This window comes from Drosophila eugracilis, unplaced genomic scaffold (genome assembly GCF_018153835.1).
Source record: "Drosophila eugracilis isolate 14026-0451.02 unplaced genomic scaffold, ASM1815383v1 contig_2152, whole genome shotgun sequence".
Taxonomy (NCBI): Eukaryota; Metazoa; Arthropoda; class Insecta; order Diptera; family Drosophilidae; genus Drosophila; species Drosophila eugracilis.
In genome coordinates this window covers 1,126,806-1,148,621 of record NW_024573036.1, presented here as the reverse complement: position 1 = coordinate 1,148,621, position 21,816 = coordinate 1,126,806, and the positions used below count along the sequence as shown (strand labels likewise).

General features: G+C 40.7%; 1 protein-coding gene across 2 annotated transcripts; it reads left to right on the top strand.

Moving 5' to 3' along the window:
* Nucleotides 1-966: 966 nt before the first annotated feature.
* Nucleotides 967-21,719, top strand: LOC108110818 (ABC transporter G family member 21). 2 transcript variants are annotated; one of them, XM_017220050.2, is made up of 9 exons: nt 967-1,313; nt 2,208-3,401; nt 18,168-18,374; nt 18,752-19,163; nt 19,220-19,475; nt 19,535-20,173; nt 20,236-20,392; nt 20,455-20,721; nt 20,780-21,719. In XM_017220050.2, exons 2-9 carry the CDS (start codon nt 2,524-2,526, stop codon nt 20,973-20,975), a joined length of 3,012 nt encoding a protein of 1,003 aa, XP_017075539.1. In that variant the 5' UTR covers nt 967-1,313; nt 2,208-2,523; the 3' UTR covers nt 20,976-21,719. The 2 variants fall into 2 exon arrangements, with proteins under 2 accessions (XP_017075539.1, XP_017075540.1); XM_017220051.2 differs by lacking the exon at nt 967-1,313 and having other exon boundaries at nt 2,333-2,455; nt 2,539-3,401.
* Nucleotides 21,720-21,816: the final 97 nt, after the last annotated feature.

Genomic DNA, 21,816 nt, shown 5'->3' with positions numbered 1-21,816 from the left:
TTTGCCTAACAGAATCAAAAAGAAATTATAAACTGTGTGGGCTAAAGCGAATTTTCTAGAGACTTAGTACTCGGGTTCCTTGAATATCAAGTGCTTTGAACTAAAATTTCATGGTAAAGTAATCTAATTTCAAAATAAATGTTTTTCTTTTTAGTATCTTAAAAACGTCTTTTAATATTTCAATAGTTTATCAGACCATTTCTCTAGGACAGCAGAATAGCAAATTAACATTATCCACTCACAAATGAGTCAAACGCTTAGGTTTCAAGACACATTAAATCGCCGCAAAGCCGTCCGCTACTCCAAAAACGTCTCGAAACTTGTTGAATGACTTCTGGGTTGCCAATCAAGACCTTAAATTTCTATCGTCAAGTCGAAATTCAAGATCAGCCGAACCAACTCACCAACTTTTATTGATTTGTGTTATTTATCAACGGGTTAGTTATCAGGGTTCTGCAAGAACTGTAAGACGATAACATGTATTTTACAGGGCTTGATAGGTAACAGCAGGTGAAATGATCTGGCTGTAATCTCATAACATCTGTAACACAATGTAAGCACTGTAACTTAACATTCTTGTAATGAAAAGAGAGTGATAGAGCGCCTGCAAAGAGAGAGAGTACACTTTAAAAATATTTCTGATTTTGTAAACAAAATAAAACAATCCCTTAAGTAATTGAATGCACATTGTTTATAAGTTTAGTATACTCCTAATGTATTTATTTAAAATATTTGTTCTATCCATAAGTCGAAGTAAGTAGATTTACATAGAGAGTTGATAGATTCTGTTCTCCCTGTGCAAGCGCCATACGCACGTGCGGATCGTAGGCGGTGAGAACGGGAGAGCGAGAGAGAACGAGTGTCATTCATGGGAGCAGCGACGTCGGCAGAGACAACGAGGTTTGGAGCGGGAGCGCGAGCGTTTAGCTTTAACGGTCCCCTCAGCGATCAGTCTTGATTCGAAATCGGGCGCCGTTGGATGTTTTCTTCAATGCTCAAGCGCGCCGAACTCGCGTTGTGTGGAAAAGCGGAATAGCTCTCTGTTGTTCGTCGTGTGGTTACAACTTTACGTTTCTACGTTCTCCCATTATTCGTTCGATCTTTCCGTATTTTCGTTTCGGCTTGACAAATCCCAAAATTCCCCCCACCCCAAAAATAACTCGCGTGTTATCAAAAATGTTTACAAGAAACGTACATATGTTTAATGAATAAAACAAGAAAAAGCATTTAAATTGCAAAAAAAGTGCTGACGATTTTTAATATCACATTCGAAAAAGAAGAAAGGCATTTTATTACGTTCCGTCGCTTTCTGGGTGCGTTGTTTTTGTTACTTTATATTTTATTCAAACACACGAAATTGCACAAAATGAAAACTGACGTTTTGCTCTGGCGCTTTGTTTCGCGCGGGCTAATTGGCAAATATAACAAAATTCGCCAGGCGTCCCCGCTTCTCGCCGATTCTCCTCGGTTCTGTTTCATTATCTTCTCTCTGTTTCGGCGGCAGTGCATATAGGAAATCGTCGGAAAAGTTGTCAAACCAAAATCCATTTCTAAGGCGACGCCGCGAAGTCTAGGCAAACATTTTCTGAAGTTTAAATAGAATTGGAATATTTGAAGTGCTGAATAGATTTACGAATCGAAAGAAGATTGCACTGAAGTGAATCATTTTGCTTGCAATGATCAAGAACATATGATTACAGTGGTAAACGTTTGTAGTAGGCAGACTTGCTAGTTACACAGACTTTATTGTGATTTTTTCTAAAAGCATTTAATAACTTGAAATGTGAATAACAGTAGTTGGGAATTGTATAAATTAATTTAATTTTTCTTCAAATGGCTTCACAAAGTTTAATTTGTTTTTCTTTAGTTAAGAATAGGAAAGTTTTGTTGGCGTTTTGCATATAACAAAGTTTTAACTTTGTTGGACAAAAGTGTAAAATAAAAACATTTCAAGCCGTCTAACTTTTCACTAACTTTCTGACAACCTTCCAATAGAAAGTTTTGCCTTAAAAGTTTTGAAAAGTGTTGTTTTAATAGAACACCCAAATAATAAGTGAATTTCATTTGTATTAAGATTAAAGTATGAGTTTAATACAGTTTTACTGTCTTTTTGCAATTATATCACATCTTATTTAACTCGTAAGACATGACAAACTGACAATCGTATTAATTATCCCTCAACCTTCTCTGCTTTTACTATATTACAGTCTGCCAAAAAAGCGAAAAAATCGAAAATAAAAGAAAAAGGAGCCAGACAGAGCCAGGGAATTATGAAATTTTAAAGAAATCCCCAAAAACCCAAGACCAAACAGCCACGAAATATGTTTAATGCATTAAAATAAAGGAAACGTGTTTAAGGCGAGTGCAGGCAAGAGGCGAGCAGAAAGCTATATACAAACGCGTATATACATATATATATAAACAAGATTTACATTCAAAATCCCCCAATACACACGTACGTATATTTAAACTGTGGCGGCAACACCAGCAACTGCGAGCTAAAGCGTTCACAAAAAGGTGATAATGATTATTTCCAAGGATCTTTTCATATTTGGCGAACAAATTTTTGCAACAATCATACCAGAAGGTGGAGCCGCAGCGCTAGCAACCCAGCAGCAGCAACAACAACAACAGCAGCAGCATCAACAACAGCAGCAGCAACAACAGCCGGCAATTATAAATTCAACAGCAAAAGCAACAACGACGACAGCAGCAGCCTCGTTGGTAATAAACTCGACAGCAGGAGCAGCTGAACAAGTTGTAGAGGAGTCATTAAAAGTAGCAGCGGCAGCAACAACAGCAACAACACCAGCACCAGCAACACTACCAGCTAAACAGGAAACAGTTGCAGTTGCCGCCGCTTGTGTTGCTCCTCGCAAGTTGGCAAAAATTCAAAAAATTCCAAAGGAACCCGAGGAACTGAAAGCCTCGAAAAAGGCAAAGTGTGAAGCGGCAGCAGCGGCAGTGGCAGCAACTCATTACGAAAAAATGCCAATGAATTTGATGATCGTGGAAAGTGTTGAGACAGTCGATATGGGATCATCGGACAATGACAACGAGGCAACGGAGCAGGTACCGTTGGTGAGTGCTAGCCGTCGCAATCTGGCCAAAATAGTGTCCGATTGTCGCCTCCAAATCGAAGTAGAGCCGGCAACATCAACAGTGCCATCTACCACTGCCCCGCCAGCAACATCGGATGCGGCACCAGCAGCAACATCAGTGGCAACCAGCGACTCCTCTGCATCATCATCATCATCGTCGTCGTCGTCGTCGTCATCTTCCAGCTCAACATCCTCAGAATTTACGCACACATCACAGACAACGATACCAAGTACGGATAATCTAACGTCATCCAATGGCCTGGCCAATATGGGCAAAAGCATTTTAGTTGATGCCAAAAGGTGAGTGTTCAATCAACGGTGACCCAATTTCTGAGCAGAACTAGTACCTACATAAATCCAACTTTGTTTCTTTGCTGCACTGATTGCATGCAGAGTTCGTCTTAATAAGGAGGGGAAAGTGGAGGCCAGCCAAGGGAAGATCTGGCTTCTTCTAACTCATGTTTCTCTGAGAAGGTTTTCCAACCGGTTAATAAAGAGTTGGCCTGGAATAAATAATCCACTTTAGACTGCTTGTTGCAAATTAAATGAAATATAAATGCATATACGTTTACTCTCAGTGCAGTGTAAGCTTCAACATTTTAGCCATTTTAATTGATGGCCTATAGGCTTGAAAACTTGTTCTAAAACTGAAACTTCCTGGGATTAACTAGGGTATCACTCGGCTTGTTAGGGGATATCCCCTTCGATGAATCTGGCAGTCTGCAGTATCTGGTTAATTAAATCTCACTTCAGCGGAAGGATAGCAACCCCTTCTTTAAGCCAAGACCAACAAAAAAACAAAAAACGGGTCAGAACTGCAGTTTCGCCATAAAAATTGGGTTACGTCTGGCACGAAAACATAAAAAAGTTGCACACTGGCAGGGAAAAATGACCAAAAAAGTTCGAATAACAGAAAAATGCATGCACTTTCGCAGTGCGAAGAAAACAACTACAAAAAGAACCGAGTTCTCCGCAAGGATCAGGTTTTCGTTGGGACAGCTCGTTATTGCAGTTTTGTTGCTACTTCCCTGGACTTTGTTGCACTTAAGGGGATTACGTACACCAGCTTACAGCGCTCGCTGTGCTGGTGTTGGTGCATCCTGCATTTTTTATTGTGACTTACAAGTTTTTCAGCTCAGACAGCAGCTGTTGAGTTAATTTTACTAAATATTATCGCTTTAGGAAAAGAAAAAGATTATGGATTTGTAATGTTATTTTGGCCATAACCAAAAATTTTAAACATTCTGTGGAGTGAAATTAAGTGGTTTTCAAGATTTTCCGGAACATCAAATGTTTACAATAACAATTCGTTTCCCTTTTGGTTTTCAGAGGGTAAACTGCAATTAACCTAAAATCCGTTGGCCAATTGTTTTCCGCCTGCCCTTTGGATTTGGCCAAATTAAAGTTTGGCCATAATGCAAATACGCTGTGAAAATCAACATAATTATTGCTATTTTCCAAAGCTGTTGCAATTCTCGAAAAAAGCCAAGAGGGTGGTGTTTTACTTCTGGGCTCGGACTAGAGGTTAGCTGTCCAGGGGGGATCCAATTATTTATTTTAATTCGTTTGTCACTCCGGCTGACTGACAGACTTTGGGTTAATGCCGAGATCGAGTTCGCACAAGTCTCAATTATGTGTTGGCAAATTAAGTAAATTAAATTACAATGAGAACATTGTTGGGTCGCTCGATGGCTGTCGAGTGCAGGCTTCATTATGTGCATTTAACATAAATTTTTCAATTATTATGCGATTCAGAGTGCACTCAAAGTGGAAGTATTCTGTTTTTCCATTTCTGCCCTCGCTGCTCGAGAATGTAAATCCAAGATCTGGCTTCATTTTCCTTATTCGCCGTTTGCTTCTTTTAGCCAAAGACCAATTTAAATGCATTTTATTTTCTGCATCTTTTCGCGCTGGCTGCCTTTATCTGGTGGCACGTTTTATTTTCGCCGTGGCTCTTGTGATTATTACAGTGTGTTTTCTGCTTTGCTGCTGTTGCTGTTGCTGTGGTTGCTGATGCTGATGTTGATGTTGCTGTTGTCGCAATTTTGCCTGAAATTGGTTCACAGTTGACCCAGTTTTTGTTGCGGCAGCAGCACCAGCAGCGGCAACAAAAACCAGAGGATGGTATCGATGCTCGGTTTGGCAGAAACGAAAAATACAAATAAAAATAAAAACATAAATAAGAGCATCCACGGCAACAGCAACATGTTGCACGTTCAACGTTTTGAAACTGGCTTTTCGATAAACTGATTCGATTGACTTATTCAAATTTACAAAATATTATTCTTAAACCTATAAAAACTGTTTCATTTATCTTTAATGAAATATCTGTTTGGTAAACTGAAAGAAGTCGTCACTTTGTTTGGAACATTTCCAGGAAAACTCTTTCTTTAGCTTCTTGGATTCCGAAAAGCCAAACCAATTGATGTGGCTCACATTTCATGCGCTTAATGTTCGATTACGGTTTGTTGAACTTTGTCGTAAACAAACAATTGAGTTTGTTCCCAAATATGTTTCCAAACTATGTATTTATTTTGCTTATGCTACAGTTTTATTGGAAATGTTTTTGGAAGTGGAGTAGAGCAAGCCATAAGGAGGCCGAACTTCATAACACAAACAAATCGGAGTTAAAGTGCTTTTGGCCCTTGGATTTACACCAACGGGGAAACAAGGGTCATGGGGTCATGTTCTAAGCATGGCATCAAGTTCAATTGAGTAATATAAGATGCTTACATCAAGCGGTAATGATTTTAAAGAGGAATCTTTTAAGCCTGAACCTCTCCATACTCACTTCAAGACCATTACCAAATTTCTCTTTTGGCGAACTAGAATTTTGTCAGGATCAAATTTTTTGCAAAGCTGGTAAACTTTTTGGCGATCCAGCAAGATTTTTATTAGTTGGATAAACCGGTTATTGAACCCGTATGTAGGTCAAGTTTTAATATGATAACACACACATAAATACTATACGGAGAGAAATCTTAAGGCGCGTCATATGCAGGCAAACTCCAAATGGCGCAGCTCCTAAATTTGGGTTGGGTTTGATTTCTTTTGACAGAACGTTAGACCCCAACCTAAATCTCAGAGCTCAGGCTTTCTAGGTAGCCAAAAAGGATTGAGGGCCAGATCGGAATAGAGTTTTGGGACAGGTAAAATGGGTTGCAGCTGGTTATTGGGCTTCACAAGAGCTTCTTCCCTTTGCTTCCTGCTCCTTTGCCTATTTCTTATTCTATTGTTAGAAACCTTTTCTATTTTACCTATTTGCATGTGAAAGGGTATTGTTCTCATGCCTTTTGTTATAGATATTTTATAAAATGTGAAATACTGGATTTGAATATACATTTTGAATTAGAAACTAGAAACTACATTAAGTATTTTAGGGCTTTGAGGAAGAACGGGTTTTATGTTGGAAGATATATGTAGATATAACTGCTATTTAAATCTAAAACCAAATTGGCTGCATAGGAAAAAGTAAGGTGGAAACATTCCTATTTATCTGCTGTTACTTTATGAGATTTTTGCAAATTTCCCTAAGGAAATGTTAGCATACAACGTGCACTAATGTGGGCGTCTAGATGCATCTGGTTCCGAGTTGTGATCCAGAAAATCTCCCAACGAGACATGACAAAACAAATTGCCAGACGACCGAAACAGGAAAAGCGCATTGCGCAATGCAGGGCAAAAAAATCAGACGAAAAAATATAAAAGAACCGAGTAAATAAGGCAGAAAAATTGCAATTTATTATAATTTAATCTAGAATAGAAAATTAAATAGAGTCGCAGCTGGGTGCCTCCGTTTTCCCCGTCTAAGTTCAGTTCTGCTCCATACGGCTGCATACATTGTGGGCTGTTTGCCCTGTTTGGGTTTTATCTACCGTTAGGCGTGCAGTGTCAATAACACGGCCCACAAAAGAGATGGATATAGTCCGCTAGAAAGAGATGGAGCGTTGGCGGGGGCGGCAGGCGTTGATGAGTGACTGGCGGGGGTCTGTGGAATCAGGAATGGCAATGGTAATCGGAGTGGGTGGGAGAAAGGGGAGCAGCCCTGGGGGGTGAGCAGAAAGAGAGCGGGGATAGATGGATGGATCGTCAGAAGGAGAGGGGCAAGTAGGGGTGCAGCCGCTGCAATGGAGGCCAACGTCGCTCTTTGACAACTGTCACTGTCACAGTCACAGTCACTGAAACCGAAGACCAACGGCGGCGACAGCTCTGCACAGTGGTTCTAAGTCGCTTGGAAAGTTCTAATAAAGTTATACTTAAGGAAGATCAGGATCAGATCAGACTTTCCTAATCTTGATCATAAGTATTTGTGAACTGTTTATTGGCAGTTTTATGAGTTAACTTGAGTGTATGGCTTAGTTTGTGGTTCTTGCGGAGGCATGAACTTTACGATTGAAAAATTGTTTATCACTTGTTAATAGCATTTCAAGACACTGTGCAATGTACAATGTCTGTGGTTGGAAGTTGCATATGTTGTGTCTTTTATTGTTGTTGCTGTCGCCGCTGCTGTTCCTTAGCAAACGAATAAAAATTAATTCAAAAATAAATTATTGTCATTGCCATTGTGCCCGATGGTTGTTGTTGTTGCAAATTAGTTTAAATTGCGGTTGCAGCGCTCTTTTTATCTGGCGTTATTTTATTATTGCCGGCTTTCAAGAGCTCAAATTATAGTTGTCGTCGAGTGCATTCACTTCTATGGCAAAGATTTGATGACCTTTTCAAGTTCATGCCGAATGAACGTTCTTGAACCTACAGCTCCATGATTACTGCACATTTCGTTAGTTTATTTATTTGTTTGCCTGCCTCTGCGGGAGCCCCACCTGGCGTATGAGTATTTTTTGGGTCATTTTCCGAGCCGTGTGTGAAAAACTTTAACAGCTTATATGAAAATACGAGTGTAAAGTCTTGTTTAAATGTGCTCTTGGTTATATGAAATTCAATCATGCGTTTTTTATTATGTTTACAACAGCTTAATTAAAAGGTTGTTTTCATTCATTTTTAAGCTCTTCATATATTGGTAAAATAATAACATTGCTTTTGCACATATACGTTGTGAAATAAAATATATGCGTAAAGCACTCAGTTACCTTTTAATTCAGAAAGTTTAAATGACAAACTTTATCCAAAAAACCAGCCATTCAAACGTTTTCAAAGTTGTGCTCATAGAAGTTGCCGTTTCAGCCATTTAATAATTGCTGCAAACTGTTGCAAACTGTTGCATAACACGCACATAAAACATTTCGTCTAACTATCCTTTTGGCCCGGCTGACCAGCATTAAATCATAAAAAAATCTCAAATAAAAATCAGCCATAGCAATAAAATGCCAAATGCATTTTGCCAGACGCCGAGCCATAAAACAAATTGCTATGGTTCACTTTTTTCGCTGGCTCACTTTGAATTCGTTTTGTGTAATGACATTAGGCCAGAATAAATAGCAGAAATAACAAAACAAAACAAAAGGAAACTGTGGCAAGAGAATTGCTTTTAAGGCGCTTCAACATCAAATCTCCAAGTTTATGAGTTGCATTTTTGCTTTTGCTTATTTAACCAAATGGAAGGCGTTTGTTTTCGCACAAATACCAAAGCTGCGGGTATTCGTAAAAACTAAAACATTTGAAATTTATGTTTTATTTGTTTGCTTATCTCTGCTTCGCTTGTAACTTGGCCAAATTCCCAGAACACATTCCAAAACTGTGGCTCAAAAACAAAATTCTTTTCTCAAGTCTTATATTACATCTAAGACTTAGGCTTAGAATAATTTATATTTAAGTTTAAAGAAGGTGTACTACACTGTAAGCTATTACTTGTATGCTCTTAGCAATTTCACCCAAGAGGCATTGCGTGCCCGTCCAGTTAAGAACTTTTGGCCAAATAATGTAAGGAAAGCCAGAAACCACTCCAACCCTCTCTTTTTTCGTTCTCTTCCCGTTCTGAGCCGAGCTGCCATCTGTGATCTGTTGCCAAGGGGCCCTGGTGCCCCATAGAGGATTTCGTGAAACCCATAGACCTACATTTTAAACAAATTGCCCCCCCATCGCCCCATTGCTTGTCTCTTTCGCTCGCCCGTTGCGTGTGCGCGATGCGATCAAGAATTTCAGTATTTAAGAATTTCTCGGGTTCTTTTTCGCTTTTCAGCCGTTTGTGTGAGTCTTTCTTTTATTTTCGGTGGTCGTGTTGACTTCCAAGAAGCGCCTGCATTATAGCCGGCCCAATGATAATCAACTTAATGATGATGAAGCAGAAGATGCCCAGATCCCAGAGTCAGTCAGTCACTCAGTTAGTCAGTTAGTCAGTCAGTGTGCCTCTTTCTCGCCGCTGCCCCTCTACCACTCGAATTCTTCTAAAGCATCGTCTTGCGGCATCAGCATGCTTCTGCTTCCATTGCCAGCCACTTCTTCTAATCGCATCTTCTGGTTTCTGCAGCATCATCACATATTGTTTGACTACCCTTACTGAGGGTATCTTAGTTTGTTTTCTAGAAATCATTAAAAAAATATAATACATCAATTCATAATAACCTGTTAGGACTATTTGAAACATTAAAATATGTGTAAGGAAATCTAATATGTACATTAGTTTGTAGGGTATACGAGCAGTCATTATTACTCTTCGGACTTCGTTTCTTTTATTGTTATTTTTGTTGCTATCTGACGACTGCGTCATCTCAGCAGCAACGCTACCAAACAACAACAACGAACCACTGGAGATCGTGAATGTCTATCTCGCTCTCGCTCCGTATCTGTCTCGCTTCCGCTTGCGGCAGTGGGTCTTCACTTTCGCCAATTCTGAGCTCCATTTGCAGGTTCAATGGCCTCTGTCTCTGTCTCGGTCTCAGTCAACGTCGACGTTGGGCGCCATTCGCACGTTTTATTTGTGCTGCTTCTTCCTTTACGATTTTGTTGTTGTTTCGCGCTTCTCGCCTCTTCTCTTCTTTCCCTTGGCCCCTCTTATCATCATCTTTTGTATGTTTGCCTGTTTGTTTGTTTGTTTTTCGCCTTCGCTTTGCCCTGCAATTTGTGGTTTTGTGTTTACGTTGTTGCATTTCATTTCGCCTCGTTTATTCTATTTCATTATTCCTCTTCGCCTCTCCTTTATTACACTGCCTTTTATCATCGCTCTGTTCCTTTACTTGTTCTTGTTCTTCTTGGCCGGGCTATTTGCAATTATTCAGGGAATTTTATTGACATCAGACAAAGATCGAAGGTTTTATATATAATGCAAGCAGGATTTCTGATGGCTTCTCACATATTGATTAGTCACTGTATGTATTTTATCTTATTAATTTAATTCAAGTCAGTTCTTCCTTGCTCGCAGCTTAAATTTTGCAACTATCGAATTACTAAAATTACCAACCAAGCTCGCTAAAACAAGTGAGCCAATTTTCACGTGCATCAACGGGGCTAATTTAATCACACATTTCCGCCTAGCGTTATATACGCATACTAAACTTTCTCATAACTGGGTGAAGTCATTATGTCGGCCTGTACTGTATAATTTTAACAACTACGCCCAAAAATTACGAGAAATGTGGGCGGAGGAGGGGCGTACTAGATTGTACTGTAATTAGGCTATTTACCGTAAATGGGCGAACGAAACAAGCTCAACGACTGTAATAACAGGCATTAAAATCATATTTGGAACGTAATAAAAACACGCCACGCCTTTCCAAAATGTGAACCTATATTTATGTGTTTTAGGTTACTTAAATTATAAAAATGAATGTATGAAAATTCATCAAGTTGATTTGTATCTTATTTTCGGTGCTTAGATAGAATGTTTTCAGCTGTTGACAAATCAATATTTCCTTATTGAAAGCTAGTTTTCAAATATGGGTTAACGAAGCTAAACTAGTTGAAATTTAGTGTATAGCAACATACCATAAACGAGCGAATGAAAGTTAGACAAGCCAATTTTGGGCCAACAAAGTTCAATGATCACTTAATTGTCTTGTCTGGCAACCGAAAATTGGCTCAAATTGGATTGCGATGCTCGGCTGTCAGATGCAGATACTATAGATACCGACTGTGAGATACATTTTTGACAGCTGCAAGGCCACGAAAAATACAGAAATGACTTATGGGGTAACCAGCTGAATTTACACATGGTGTGTACATCGTACAAAGTTGCAGATACTTTAGACTTTTCTCCGCCTTTCGCCGGGTGTATTGTTTACGACATTTCGCTGCCTCATTTTCCGCAGTCAAAGACATTTTTGTGTCGACTTTTTCCCCAGTTTCACTCGGTTTTCTTTTCTCGAATTGTCTTTGGTGTGGGTTGTGTCGCCAGGTGATTATCACCTCCCATATGTGTGTGTTCTGCAGCACCTCATAATCCCTCTTTGCAGATTTTCTCATTAAATCGCATTTCTGATAATTTGTACTCTACTTGCTGTTGATGGAAGGGGAAAGATATTTAATCCGCTGCTGGGATTTATGGATCATTTGCTGATACAAACTTTCTTAAATCTGTAAACATATTTTTCATGATTTTTATTTAATGTAATTATTTTTTCAGCATTTCATTTTTCAACATATAGGTGGATGATTATGAATTACATGTTAAATAAACTTCTGTCAGAACGTTAATGTTATAGCAACATTGATAATAGCAAAAATATTTAAAGTTTAAGGACCTTTTAAGGACCACTTTCAGTTCATTAGTTGTTCTATGCTATTTTAATAATTAATGATATAGACTCATTAATAAGCTAAACCTAAAATGGGTAACTTCTGTCTATTTCCTTTTCGGCGCAGGCAACAAAAATCGCACTCGACTGTATGTTCAGTATTAGCCCAACTAATTCACACTTTTCGCTATTGTGTTTTGTTTTGTCTACGTTTATATATTGGCCTTTTAACTGTTAAATGAGGTGATGCAATTGCAGCTCAGAGTCGGCTGCACGGACAGGTGTGGATTGGAATTCTCAGGTGATTGCGCTGACCCAATTGCAGTGACACTTTCAGCTAATAAATTGCATTTAGTATTTTCTTTCACTTTGCGGCTGCTTTCTTGTGACATTTTTTCGCCATGCAATTTCAACAGCATTTTTATAATTTTTACATAGTTCATAAAGTTTCTTGAAGCATCGAGAGAAAGTGCGTGAGCCAGAGTTGCAGAAAATGGCAAAGAAAGAAACACTAGAAACTGTGTCAATTAATATGCTAAATTATACACATCCCCAGATCTTAGCTTGGATCGCTGATCGGAGACTGGGTGAGAGGAGGTGCCGGTGGCGGTGGTGGAGGTGCTGGCGGAGAGACGCCCCAGATGGATGCCAATCAATTGCCAACTAGGAAGCATAATTCCCAGCTCAGCTAATTACCACACAATGACGTGAAAGTTCGTGAAACCGCAGTGGATGAGATGGGGCTACGGAGGCTACAGAGGCTACGGAGGCAGCCCAAGCCCAAACCGAAAGAAGAAAGCGCTTTCTTGTTTCATTTGCCATATATCTCGCTTGAAAAGTCACGACACAGCCACCATTTCATCTGCGTTTTGAATCTTTATTGCAACTTGAACCAGCAACTGGCTGCGACGCTCGAAAACACTCATTCGCTTACTAGCTTGCTGGCTGACTGCCTGCCCGGCAGCATGGCAAACAAAAAGCGAACACATGTCGTATGCGCGATATTTGCTTCCTGCCCCCAAGTGGCATCAGATAAACAGCGCCGCACCACACCTACCACCCCCTCTCGAAGTCGAGTGGCGCGCAACAAATGCCACTTGACTCGACTTGGCTTCGACTGAGCCCCCTTTGACGTGAACCCCCTCCTTTTGGAATGGTTTTGACCCCACATTTCAATTACGGCGCCTGGAAAGTTACGTAACTTCGCGACCGGGTCGTTGGGTGGGCCATTTAAGGTTAACTTAGTGGGTGTTTGTGTACGTCACCTAACTTTTTCTCTGTCTTTCGCCGGTTCATATATTTGGGCGAAAAATATGTGGCAGTTGCCAGCTGAATTGGAAAGCAAAAAAGGATTCGGTAACCGTTTTAAGGTTTTTAAAAATATTATACAATAATGTACAAAATTACAGAAATTTCTTGAAAATAGTAATCGCCTTAGGCTATGTTTGATTTAAACAGGGATTTAACTGAGGAGAAAAAACGGATACCAAAGGCTAAAATTTATGACGGTTATAGAGTGTGGATTATAGGTTTCTACAAAATTCACTTTTAGAATATATAAATAAATTGCAAAATATAACTAAATATAGCATACTTCTTTGAGTACTTTTCCATTTTCCTTAAATATATAGGATATGTCTAAAGTCCAAATTTTTCAAGTTGGCCCATGCAAAGTTGGTCAACTCTGAAAGTAGTTTTGGTTCAGCTGGGGTTCTGCTTTCTATTGCAATCTTCATATCGCCTCCCTCTCTAGCCGCCTTTCCAATTCAATTAAACGAGAAGAAAAATAAATAAATAAGCAAGAAACCGATACACCCACACACAGCACACAGCACTGCGGAAAAAGAAAGACAGAGAACTTTGGGAAACTGGTATTCGCGCGGATACTCGATATCAATATGCATGATATGCATGCATAAATTACGTATACGACATGTTGTTCTGCCCGCCGACGCCGATCTCGCCACTCTCTTTCGCCTGACCTGCATTTCCCCGATTCTCCGACTCTCAATCACCGATTCCCGTCTTAGAAACCCGAAAAGCCTTGGCACATTTGTCAAAACTGCAAAACAAGCGCTTAACAAATTTGAATAGTTCCCCGTCCAAAGTGGAAGGCCACAAATTAAGCCAGCAATAAATAACAAATCAAAAAGAAATGACCAAGGAAAAAATCAAATGAAATTCAGCCGAAGAAGAAAAAAACACTGCCAAAAGAATTGGGTCAGTAACACGCAAAAAAAAAGAAAATAAAACAAGTCGAAGAAGAGGAAGGAGCTGGCACACAAAGAAAAAGCAGATCCAAAAGCATAGCACGCAAATACAAAGTCAATTGAGCGTGGTCATAGCTTACAAAAAAGCAAAACTCTTATGTATAAAGTGAGCCAGAAAAAACAATGAAAATGACGCGACAATCAGGAATTTCTGTCAAATGTTTTAGGAAGTTCAATGAAAGCAGAGCGTCGCAAAAAAAATACGAAAACATTTAATTAAAAGAAGAACATCAAATAAATTGCACAAATTCGGTGACCCAATTTTTTAAATCACTTTGTTTTCTATTCATCTATTTATATTGAAATTATGAATTCCGAAAAAACAAAAAAAATGAAAAGGCAAAACAAAGGCAAAGTCAATGAACTCTTTAAGCCCTTGCACAGCTGGGATCGAAATTATAGGACTATACTACTGGGAATATTAATTTATTTATATTAATCAACGTTTAATATTTTAAACAAATATTTTAAAAGAATATTGTTAGTTCCTCAAATATATTTGTTTCCATATCTTTAGTTTTTATTACCGTTGTTATATTTATGAACTCATCTGTACGATTTACGAGTTATACACAAACGAACGATACCGACGATCATCTGTTTTATTTGGCAACTTGTTTAATATCGGTCAATGTATTCACAAATACAATGGGCAGCAAAACCCATATTAAATACGGCAAAAAACGAGATAAGAATTTCAAAAATGTTTTCTTTTGATTGCGTGCTACACACACACCCTCGCACGCACTCACACACATACACACACGCTTATAGTGAGATCTGTATGCAATGCCAAACTTTCACGTAATTTCTGCGCTGTCTCCGTCCTGTTCTCTCTCCACCTTTCTCCCTCTTTCTCTGCATGTGTGTGAATTATATTATTTTGTTGTTGTTGCCGTTACCGCTGCCGTAGTTGTTGTTGCTTTATTTTGGCGTCTGTTTTGCTTGTTGTAAAAGTCAATAACCTTTTCGCGTATTCAAGAAGCCAGTTCCAGTTCCTCGAGGAGAGTTCCCCAAGAAAGCGACGCCAAAAAACCAAGATTTAGTTTTTTTGGGCGTTGTGGCTGGCCTTAATCAAGAGCCAAAAAAAGAAGAAATAAGAAATGGCATCATAGCCGTGGGTTAGGTAAATTGTTACCCGGTTACTTGGTCAGTAAGTTGGCTTTCTTGGCCTCGCTGAGGAGGTCACAGCGGGCTAATTACGTAAATTATTGAGTCTGGGGGAAACTTTGAGGAAGTTTCCGCCGGGCTAATGGCACCGCCAGACTCTTTTTTTTGGGAGTGTGCTTTCGGAAACAAATAGTTTTTTGATTATTAGTGTAAGTGCGCCTAAATGTGCATTAGGGAGTTCAGTAAACCCTAGAGAAATTAAGCTGGAAATAAGCATTAGGAAGTAACTAAACCAATAAATTGGAAAAAGATATTAGACTTTAGTCATATTTTTAGTATTAATTGCTTAATCATAGTTTTAAAAATAAGCTCTATGTAAGTGAAACAATATTTCCAATAAAAGTAATGGTCTTTGACCTTCTTAACACGAATGAGATAAGTTTACAGCCTTTGTCTGTAGATTTGCCAATCTAAAAGTTTATTTTAGAATAACAAAATGCCACTAAGCTCTGTTTAACTTTTTAGAAGTCCATAGCTTCGACAGTTGGTCTACGTGATCTTTGGCACACTACTCAACTCCCCAACTCGGCTCAGATGTCGTTTACAAATTGAAAGAAAGTTAAGCCGATAGTTGGGAAAGGGGGAGCATAAGAGGCCAGCAAACTTAAAATACTTTTCCCAGACAAGCCAACAGTTTCTCCCCCGCAAAGACAACAACAAAGTTGTAAGCTTTTGGCTCGTGTGAAATGACCCCGACTCTGAGGTCACGTGTTTCGCCAGCTGAGCCGCAAAAACGTTGTTCTGTGCATAATTCGCATTTTGGTGGAAATTGTGTCATGCGAAAACGGCACCGGAAATGGGTTAGTAGTTCGACAAAGCTTGTACTAAGACCGCTTTAGCGGGAAATTAACGTACTCGAAGACTCTTCTCCTGGCAACATCTTAGTTTGGAAAGTTGGTTTGGTAGTTTCGTTAACGGGCGAAAGTATTTAGTTTCCCAGAAACAAAGCAAATTTTAACTCAAAACCAAAATAAAATACTTAGCGGGTTAGTTTGGGGTAATTATTTAGATGCTGCCAGAGCTATACAAATCAAAAGAAAATCTGTATTTTTTATGTTTTCTGTCCCAAAAATTTACAACTAGGCTTTTCTTTAAACTTAAGTTGATGTGGCTTGAAAAAGAAATGGAATATAACCGTCTAGCTTTAGTGCCAGACCACTTACAGTTATCGGATTTATTCTATTATTATTTTAAAATACAATTTCCTTTTTATTTCCTTTTCGTTTTTGATTGAAAAACAAACTCACATCAATATCTTTATTCCCCTCCGAAATATACTTTATCAACTTATTGATTTTCAGTTTTGAATTTGATTTGGATTGAGGATGACTATCCACCCGGACATTGGCTATTGTAGTTAACCAAAGAACAGGGATAGAGAGACGGGGAGAGGGGGAACTGGGGTCTACTGATGGCAGAAAAAGGCAGAAAAGGCACATAAAAATAAAATGTATTCATCAGATACTTTGCATGCAGCCTGTGCGAGTGCGTGTGCTGGTGTGATGTTGTGTGTGGGTATCTGTGAGTGCTGGCTTTGTTTGTCGTTGTTGTCTGCTGACTGCATTGACCCCCACTCGGGCCCCCCTATCGCTGTCCCTTTCCCGCCCCCGTCACTATGCCGCCACCGTACCGCCTCGCCCATCCCGCTCGCACCTACACTCACGCAGCGAGTGCGGTTCAATGCACTCGACCGGACTCTCTATTTACTTTCGGCGCCTACCGGAGTCGATCGGCGGAAATTTACATTTCTGTATAATTTGTAAATTAAATTCGCTGCTCTTGGTCGAATAACACGATGCTGCCACAGGGATGGCTGCCGCTGCCCCAAAAAAAGATGTTATAACTATAACGGCGTTATCTACGGTCTATTCATAAGGCTAGGGCCGGCCCATCTGCCTATCTGCCGTCCGAGTGAAATATTTAAATAAATTTGATAGGTACACAAGAACAGAACGGAGCTGAGTAGAATCCACCATGCAAGAGGCTATTGACTCCGCCTTGGTATCTGTGTGAGCATTTCTGTGTGTTAGTCTTGTGTATCTGTGTGCGTAGTGGGAGTAAAGTCGAAGCATTGACCGAGAGTCGGGAGACAGAAGAAAGCAAGTGAGAAGGCCGCCGGCGGCTTTTCCGACTCCAAGATACCCGTCATTACGGGAAAACCACTCAAGGGCTATTTGTTTGGGTCATTCAAATTACAAGCTGGGAAATACAAAGAGAAAAAATAGTAGAGAAAGAAAGCTAGGCTTGTGGTTTACTTCTTTGATATCTTTAAATATTATTCCATCTTGAATCTTAAAACCAAATTTGAATTAATATTATAAATCAAATAAATTAATGGGCGAATAAAAGTTTTGAGATAAGTTTTCATATTAATTAAGCTATGTAAAAAACGTATATGCCCGCTCTCTTTCCAGAATACTGGGTATCCGCAGAGAATTACGAGCACGCACAGCTCCAGAATTCCCAGTTCCATTTCCATGCCGAACATCTCGCTCTCTTAAGAGCTGTGCGCGCGTGTGTGTGTGTGAGTGAGTGATAATGCGACCGCCACACATGTGATATCGCCGATAACAGTTGACAGTGGGAACAGGCTGGGGCTCTGAGTAACTGTATTGTGCGGCCATATCCCCCGACTTTGTCGCCGTCACACTGATTTTACTTTTGCCTGCCCCATGGGGACATTGACTTTTGTTTTGTTTTGTTTTGCACGAACATCAACAAAAGGTTTGTGCCGTTCCGTTATATGATTATAAAAAAAATTGAACTTTTCATGATAAGGATAAGGAAACGCTGAGGTCTGTGGGGAAATTTCCAATTTCTTTTATGCCATTTTAAAGTTTCTAAAGTTTGTTTATTTGTCAAATAAGGGAGCTTCGTATTGTGGCTTTCATTACATATTTTTTACCTTTAGTTTTGTTTTATTTTCCGAGTGCCTGAAAGTGAGCACTCCCTTTGATGTGTCTATAACCTTATCTGTTATTTTCCTTTGCCTTTTGCAGTAACTCACCGGCTTCTTTATCATATCACTTTGAGAAGTCTCCAGTAAACCCGCAGAAGCAGCATCACAACATTAACATATGCAATAGCCACCACCCACATCACCACCCCCAGATTCAGCCTCAGCACAGCCTGCAGCTGACCTTTCAGAACGTGAATGTCTTGCACAACGAACGCCAAATACTTTCCGATGTGAGTGGATTTGTCAGGTAACAAGATCAACGGAACAAGAGCACTTGAAAGCACAGAAACAAATGGATGCTGAGCTGCCAACATAGCTTGCTCGCTTTAAGCCGATGCAAACCATGTACTTATTTTATAGCTTACAAATTGCTTGAAGTACTTTCGTCGAGTATAGACACTACAAGAACTTCAAGTACTTCAAACAGAATTGTATTTAAGTTATTCCTGATTGCAATCGAAGTTCGAATGAGAATAGCAATTACTTTAAGCCCTCCTGTTAAAGGCTCTTAAAATATATCCAATTTTTTAAGCAAATAAGCTAATGTTGGCAGCATGGGCATTATCCTGTATCCCGTAAGCAATAATCCAGACCTTCTGCATTTTCACACCCTCTCTGATGCAGTCCCTGCGAGGTCCTGGCCATCATGGGTCCTTCGGGCAGTGGGAAGACCACTCTGCTGGACTGCCTCAGTGGACAGAGGCATATTGACAGCGGCAGTGTCTTTCTCAACCGCGAACCCCTGTCCAAGAAGTGGCGACGAAGGATCGGCTATGTCCTGCAGGAGGAGATCTTCTTCCCGCAGCTGACGCTCCGCGAAACGGTGGTCTATACGGCGCTTCTGCGTTTGCCGGAATCGATGCCGCGGGCGGAGAAGATGCGCCAAGTGGACCACATCCTTGAGGCCCTGGAATTGGGCTGCTGCCAGCAAACCAAGTTCGGGGACTATCTCAACAGGGGACTCTCCGGCGGCGAGAAGAAACGTGCAAACATCGCCTGTGAACTGCTCACCAATCCGCTGCTCATGCTTCTGGATGTAAGTGATGGATTGGCTCCTAGAGTACAGATTTCATGATACACTTATTTTTGCAGGAACCCACTTCTGGACTGGACAGCCATTCGGCCATCTCGCTAATGAAGGTCCTCAAGCGGTACGCACAACTGGAGCAGAAGACCATCGTGATCAGCGTCCACCAGCCTTCGTCCCAGATGTTCCATATGTTCGACAAGCTACTCCTGCTCCACCAAGGACGCACCGCCTACTTTGGGGATGTGCACAATATCTACCGCCATTTCGAAGACATCGGGGTCACCATCAAGCCGCACTACAATCCTGCCGATTTCGTGTGTAAGTTTTGATAATAATAAAAGAAGTTTTCAAGAATACATATTCCTTTATTTTTCCAGTGGAACAACTGAAATCCCATCCGGACATCCGCGAGAAGCTCTTTATAGCCGCCAAGGAGTCGCACGGAAACTATCTGAACCGGAACTGCATCACCAGCAGCCAGCACCACCAGGCCAGCGATACGGAGGCGAAGGGCAAGAAACAGCCGGACAGCATTCTGATCGATGATATTATAAATAATTACTATAACCACCGATCCAACCGGCACCACCACCAGTACGAGAACCTTCACCACACGAGCAATGGCTGCCAGGTGGAGGAGGATGAGGAAGCGGCCCAGCATTTGGTGTGGTGTGGTGCCGACTCGCAGTCCAACTTCAGCTCCTGCGCCTCCAGCGACTGTCATTCGTACAGTGCGGGCAGTGGAGCGGGACATTCAGGAGATGACGACTGGCTATCCTATCCCACCAGCTTCCACACCCAGTTCTGCGTCCTCTCTAGCCGCAATTTCAGGGAGGCTAAGCCGCGAATGCTCTCCAAGCTCAACTGGTTTCAGACCATCGGACTGGCTCTGATGGCAGGAGCCATTTGGTTCCAGCTGCCGAGAACCGAGGAGTTCCTGCATGACCTCCAGGGATGGATGTTCTTCTCGCAAACCTACTGGATGCTCTTTGCCCTCTTTGGGGCCCTCAATTCATGTGAGTTTTGATGAAATAGTTACTAGAGAGCCTCCTCTTCAACGTATTCCCTATATTTACAGTCCCCTCGGAGCGAGAGGTGGTGAGCAAGGAACGCCGCTCCGGGGCTTACAGGCTATCCGCCTATTACCTGGCTAAAATGTGTGCCGAGCTGCCCTTGGTGATCACCCTGCCCACGGTCTACCTCATGATCAGCTATCCCATGCTAGGGTGCACTAGGTGAGAGCAGTATTTTGCATAGATAGTGATTTATAAATTACATCTTCAATACTCATTTCCAGCCTAAAGCTTTTCTTCCTGATGCTCATCTTCCTGTTGATCAACACGATCGTGGCCCAGAGCGTGGGCTTCTTCATCGGAGCCTGCTGCATGGACATGAACGTGAGCATCACCCTTAGCGCCTTGTACACGCTGGCCACCCAGCTTTTCGGCGGATACCTGTCTTCCCGCATTCCGGAGGGGCTCAGCTGGATACGGTACACCTCCATGATCCACTACGCCTATCAGAACATGCAGATTCTCGAGTTCCGCGAGGGTGCGGCTATAGGGTGAGTTTATCTAACAAAGAAATCTAATTATCATTGATATTGGTTGGTTTTATGACAGATGTGGATCGCCCAGCAGCTACGAGATTTGCAAAGAGCAGTCAACCGAATTCATTCCATACGAGGAAATACTCAAAGCCCAAAACTCGACATCACCGCTCTGGCTGAATACGCTGATCCTGATGATGTTCTTCCTGGTATTCCGGTGCCTGGGATACGCGGTGCTGCGCTACCTGCGATGCCCCAAAAAGACGTGATATCTATATCTATCTATATATCTATCTGAGCAGACATCGAACCAGTGATACGTAATTAGTTAATGCTAACCATTGCTACCCCGCTACAACAGAACAAACTTGCTAAATTGCGCCAATTTTGTGATTCAATTTACTACCAAGCCACACCATTTAGTTTAGTAACTACAACTACGATTATCCTTACACCTACTCTAGATGTGGTTTGCTATGGGGCAGTGCGAGAGAGCTGTTTCGTGAGCACTTACCTTTGTTTTGTTTTATGCATTTTAATTGTTAGCCGTTTATGTTATTACTCGCTAGTTTGCCGCTGAAGCACAGGAGAGGGAGAGAGAGGGGAATGCCCTACTATTTGTTTTAATGTACGTTTTAAAGTTCCCAAGAAATAATTACAGCTGTCTGCCCTATTTCCACACAACCCACACCACCCACATCCCCACGCACATATGCATATATATTGTATGTTTAATATGAAATGCTAGTAATTTTGTAGAATATTGCAAATTTTTTTCGCTTGGGAAAAAACACTGTGATTTAGTATGCTAGTTTTTTAATTAGTTTTAAATGGTCAGCGCCGGTGAAAGGTGCTCGTCCGGAGAAATGTAAAGCCAATTATGTAATTAATAATGAAAGAGATCGGCATCAGAATGCATGAGCTTAGGGCGTAAATTGTATTTTGTTTATATTATCTAATTATATGTAATTAATCTTATTTAAATATACATGAAAATGTAAACTGAGCTCCTGTCTCTTATTTTTCTTCCAATTATGCCACTTTCCCGTTAACTTTTCAGTTCATTCGGTAAACTAATTTGAAATGAGACCACTTAAGATTCCATCATTG

What these genes read in the sequence shown, in the direction of transcription:
- LOC108110818 (XM_017220050.2), top strand. Translation starts at nt 2,524, where the DNA reads ATGATTATTTCCAAGGATCTTTTCATATTTGGCGAACAAATTTTTGCA. An exon ending in CAATCCTGCCGATTTCGTGT is followed by an intron (nt 19,476 to 19,534) that starts GTAAGTTTTGAT and finishes TTATTTTTCCAG; the next exon opens with TGGAACAACTGAAATCCCAT. An exon ending in CCCATGCTAGGGTGCACTAG is followed by an intron (nt 20,393 to 20,454) that starts GTGAGAGCAGTA and finishes ACTCATTTCCAG; the next exon opens with CCTAAAGCTTTTCTTCCTGA.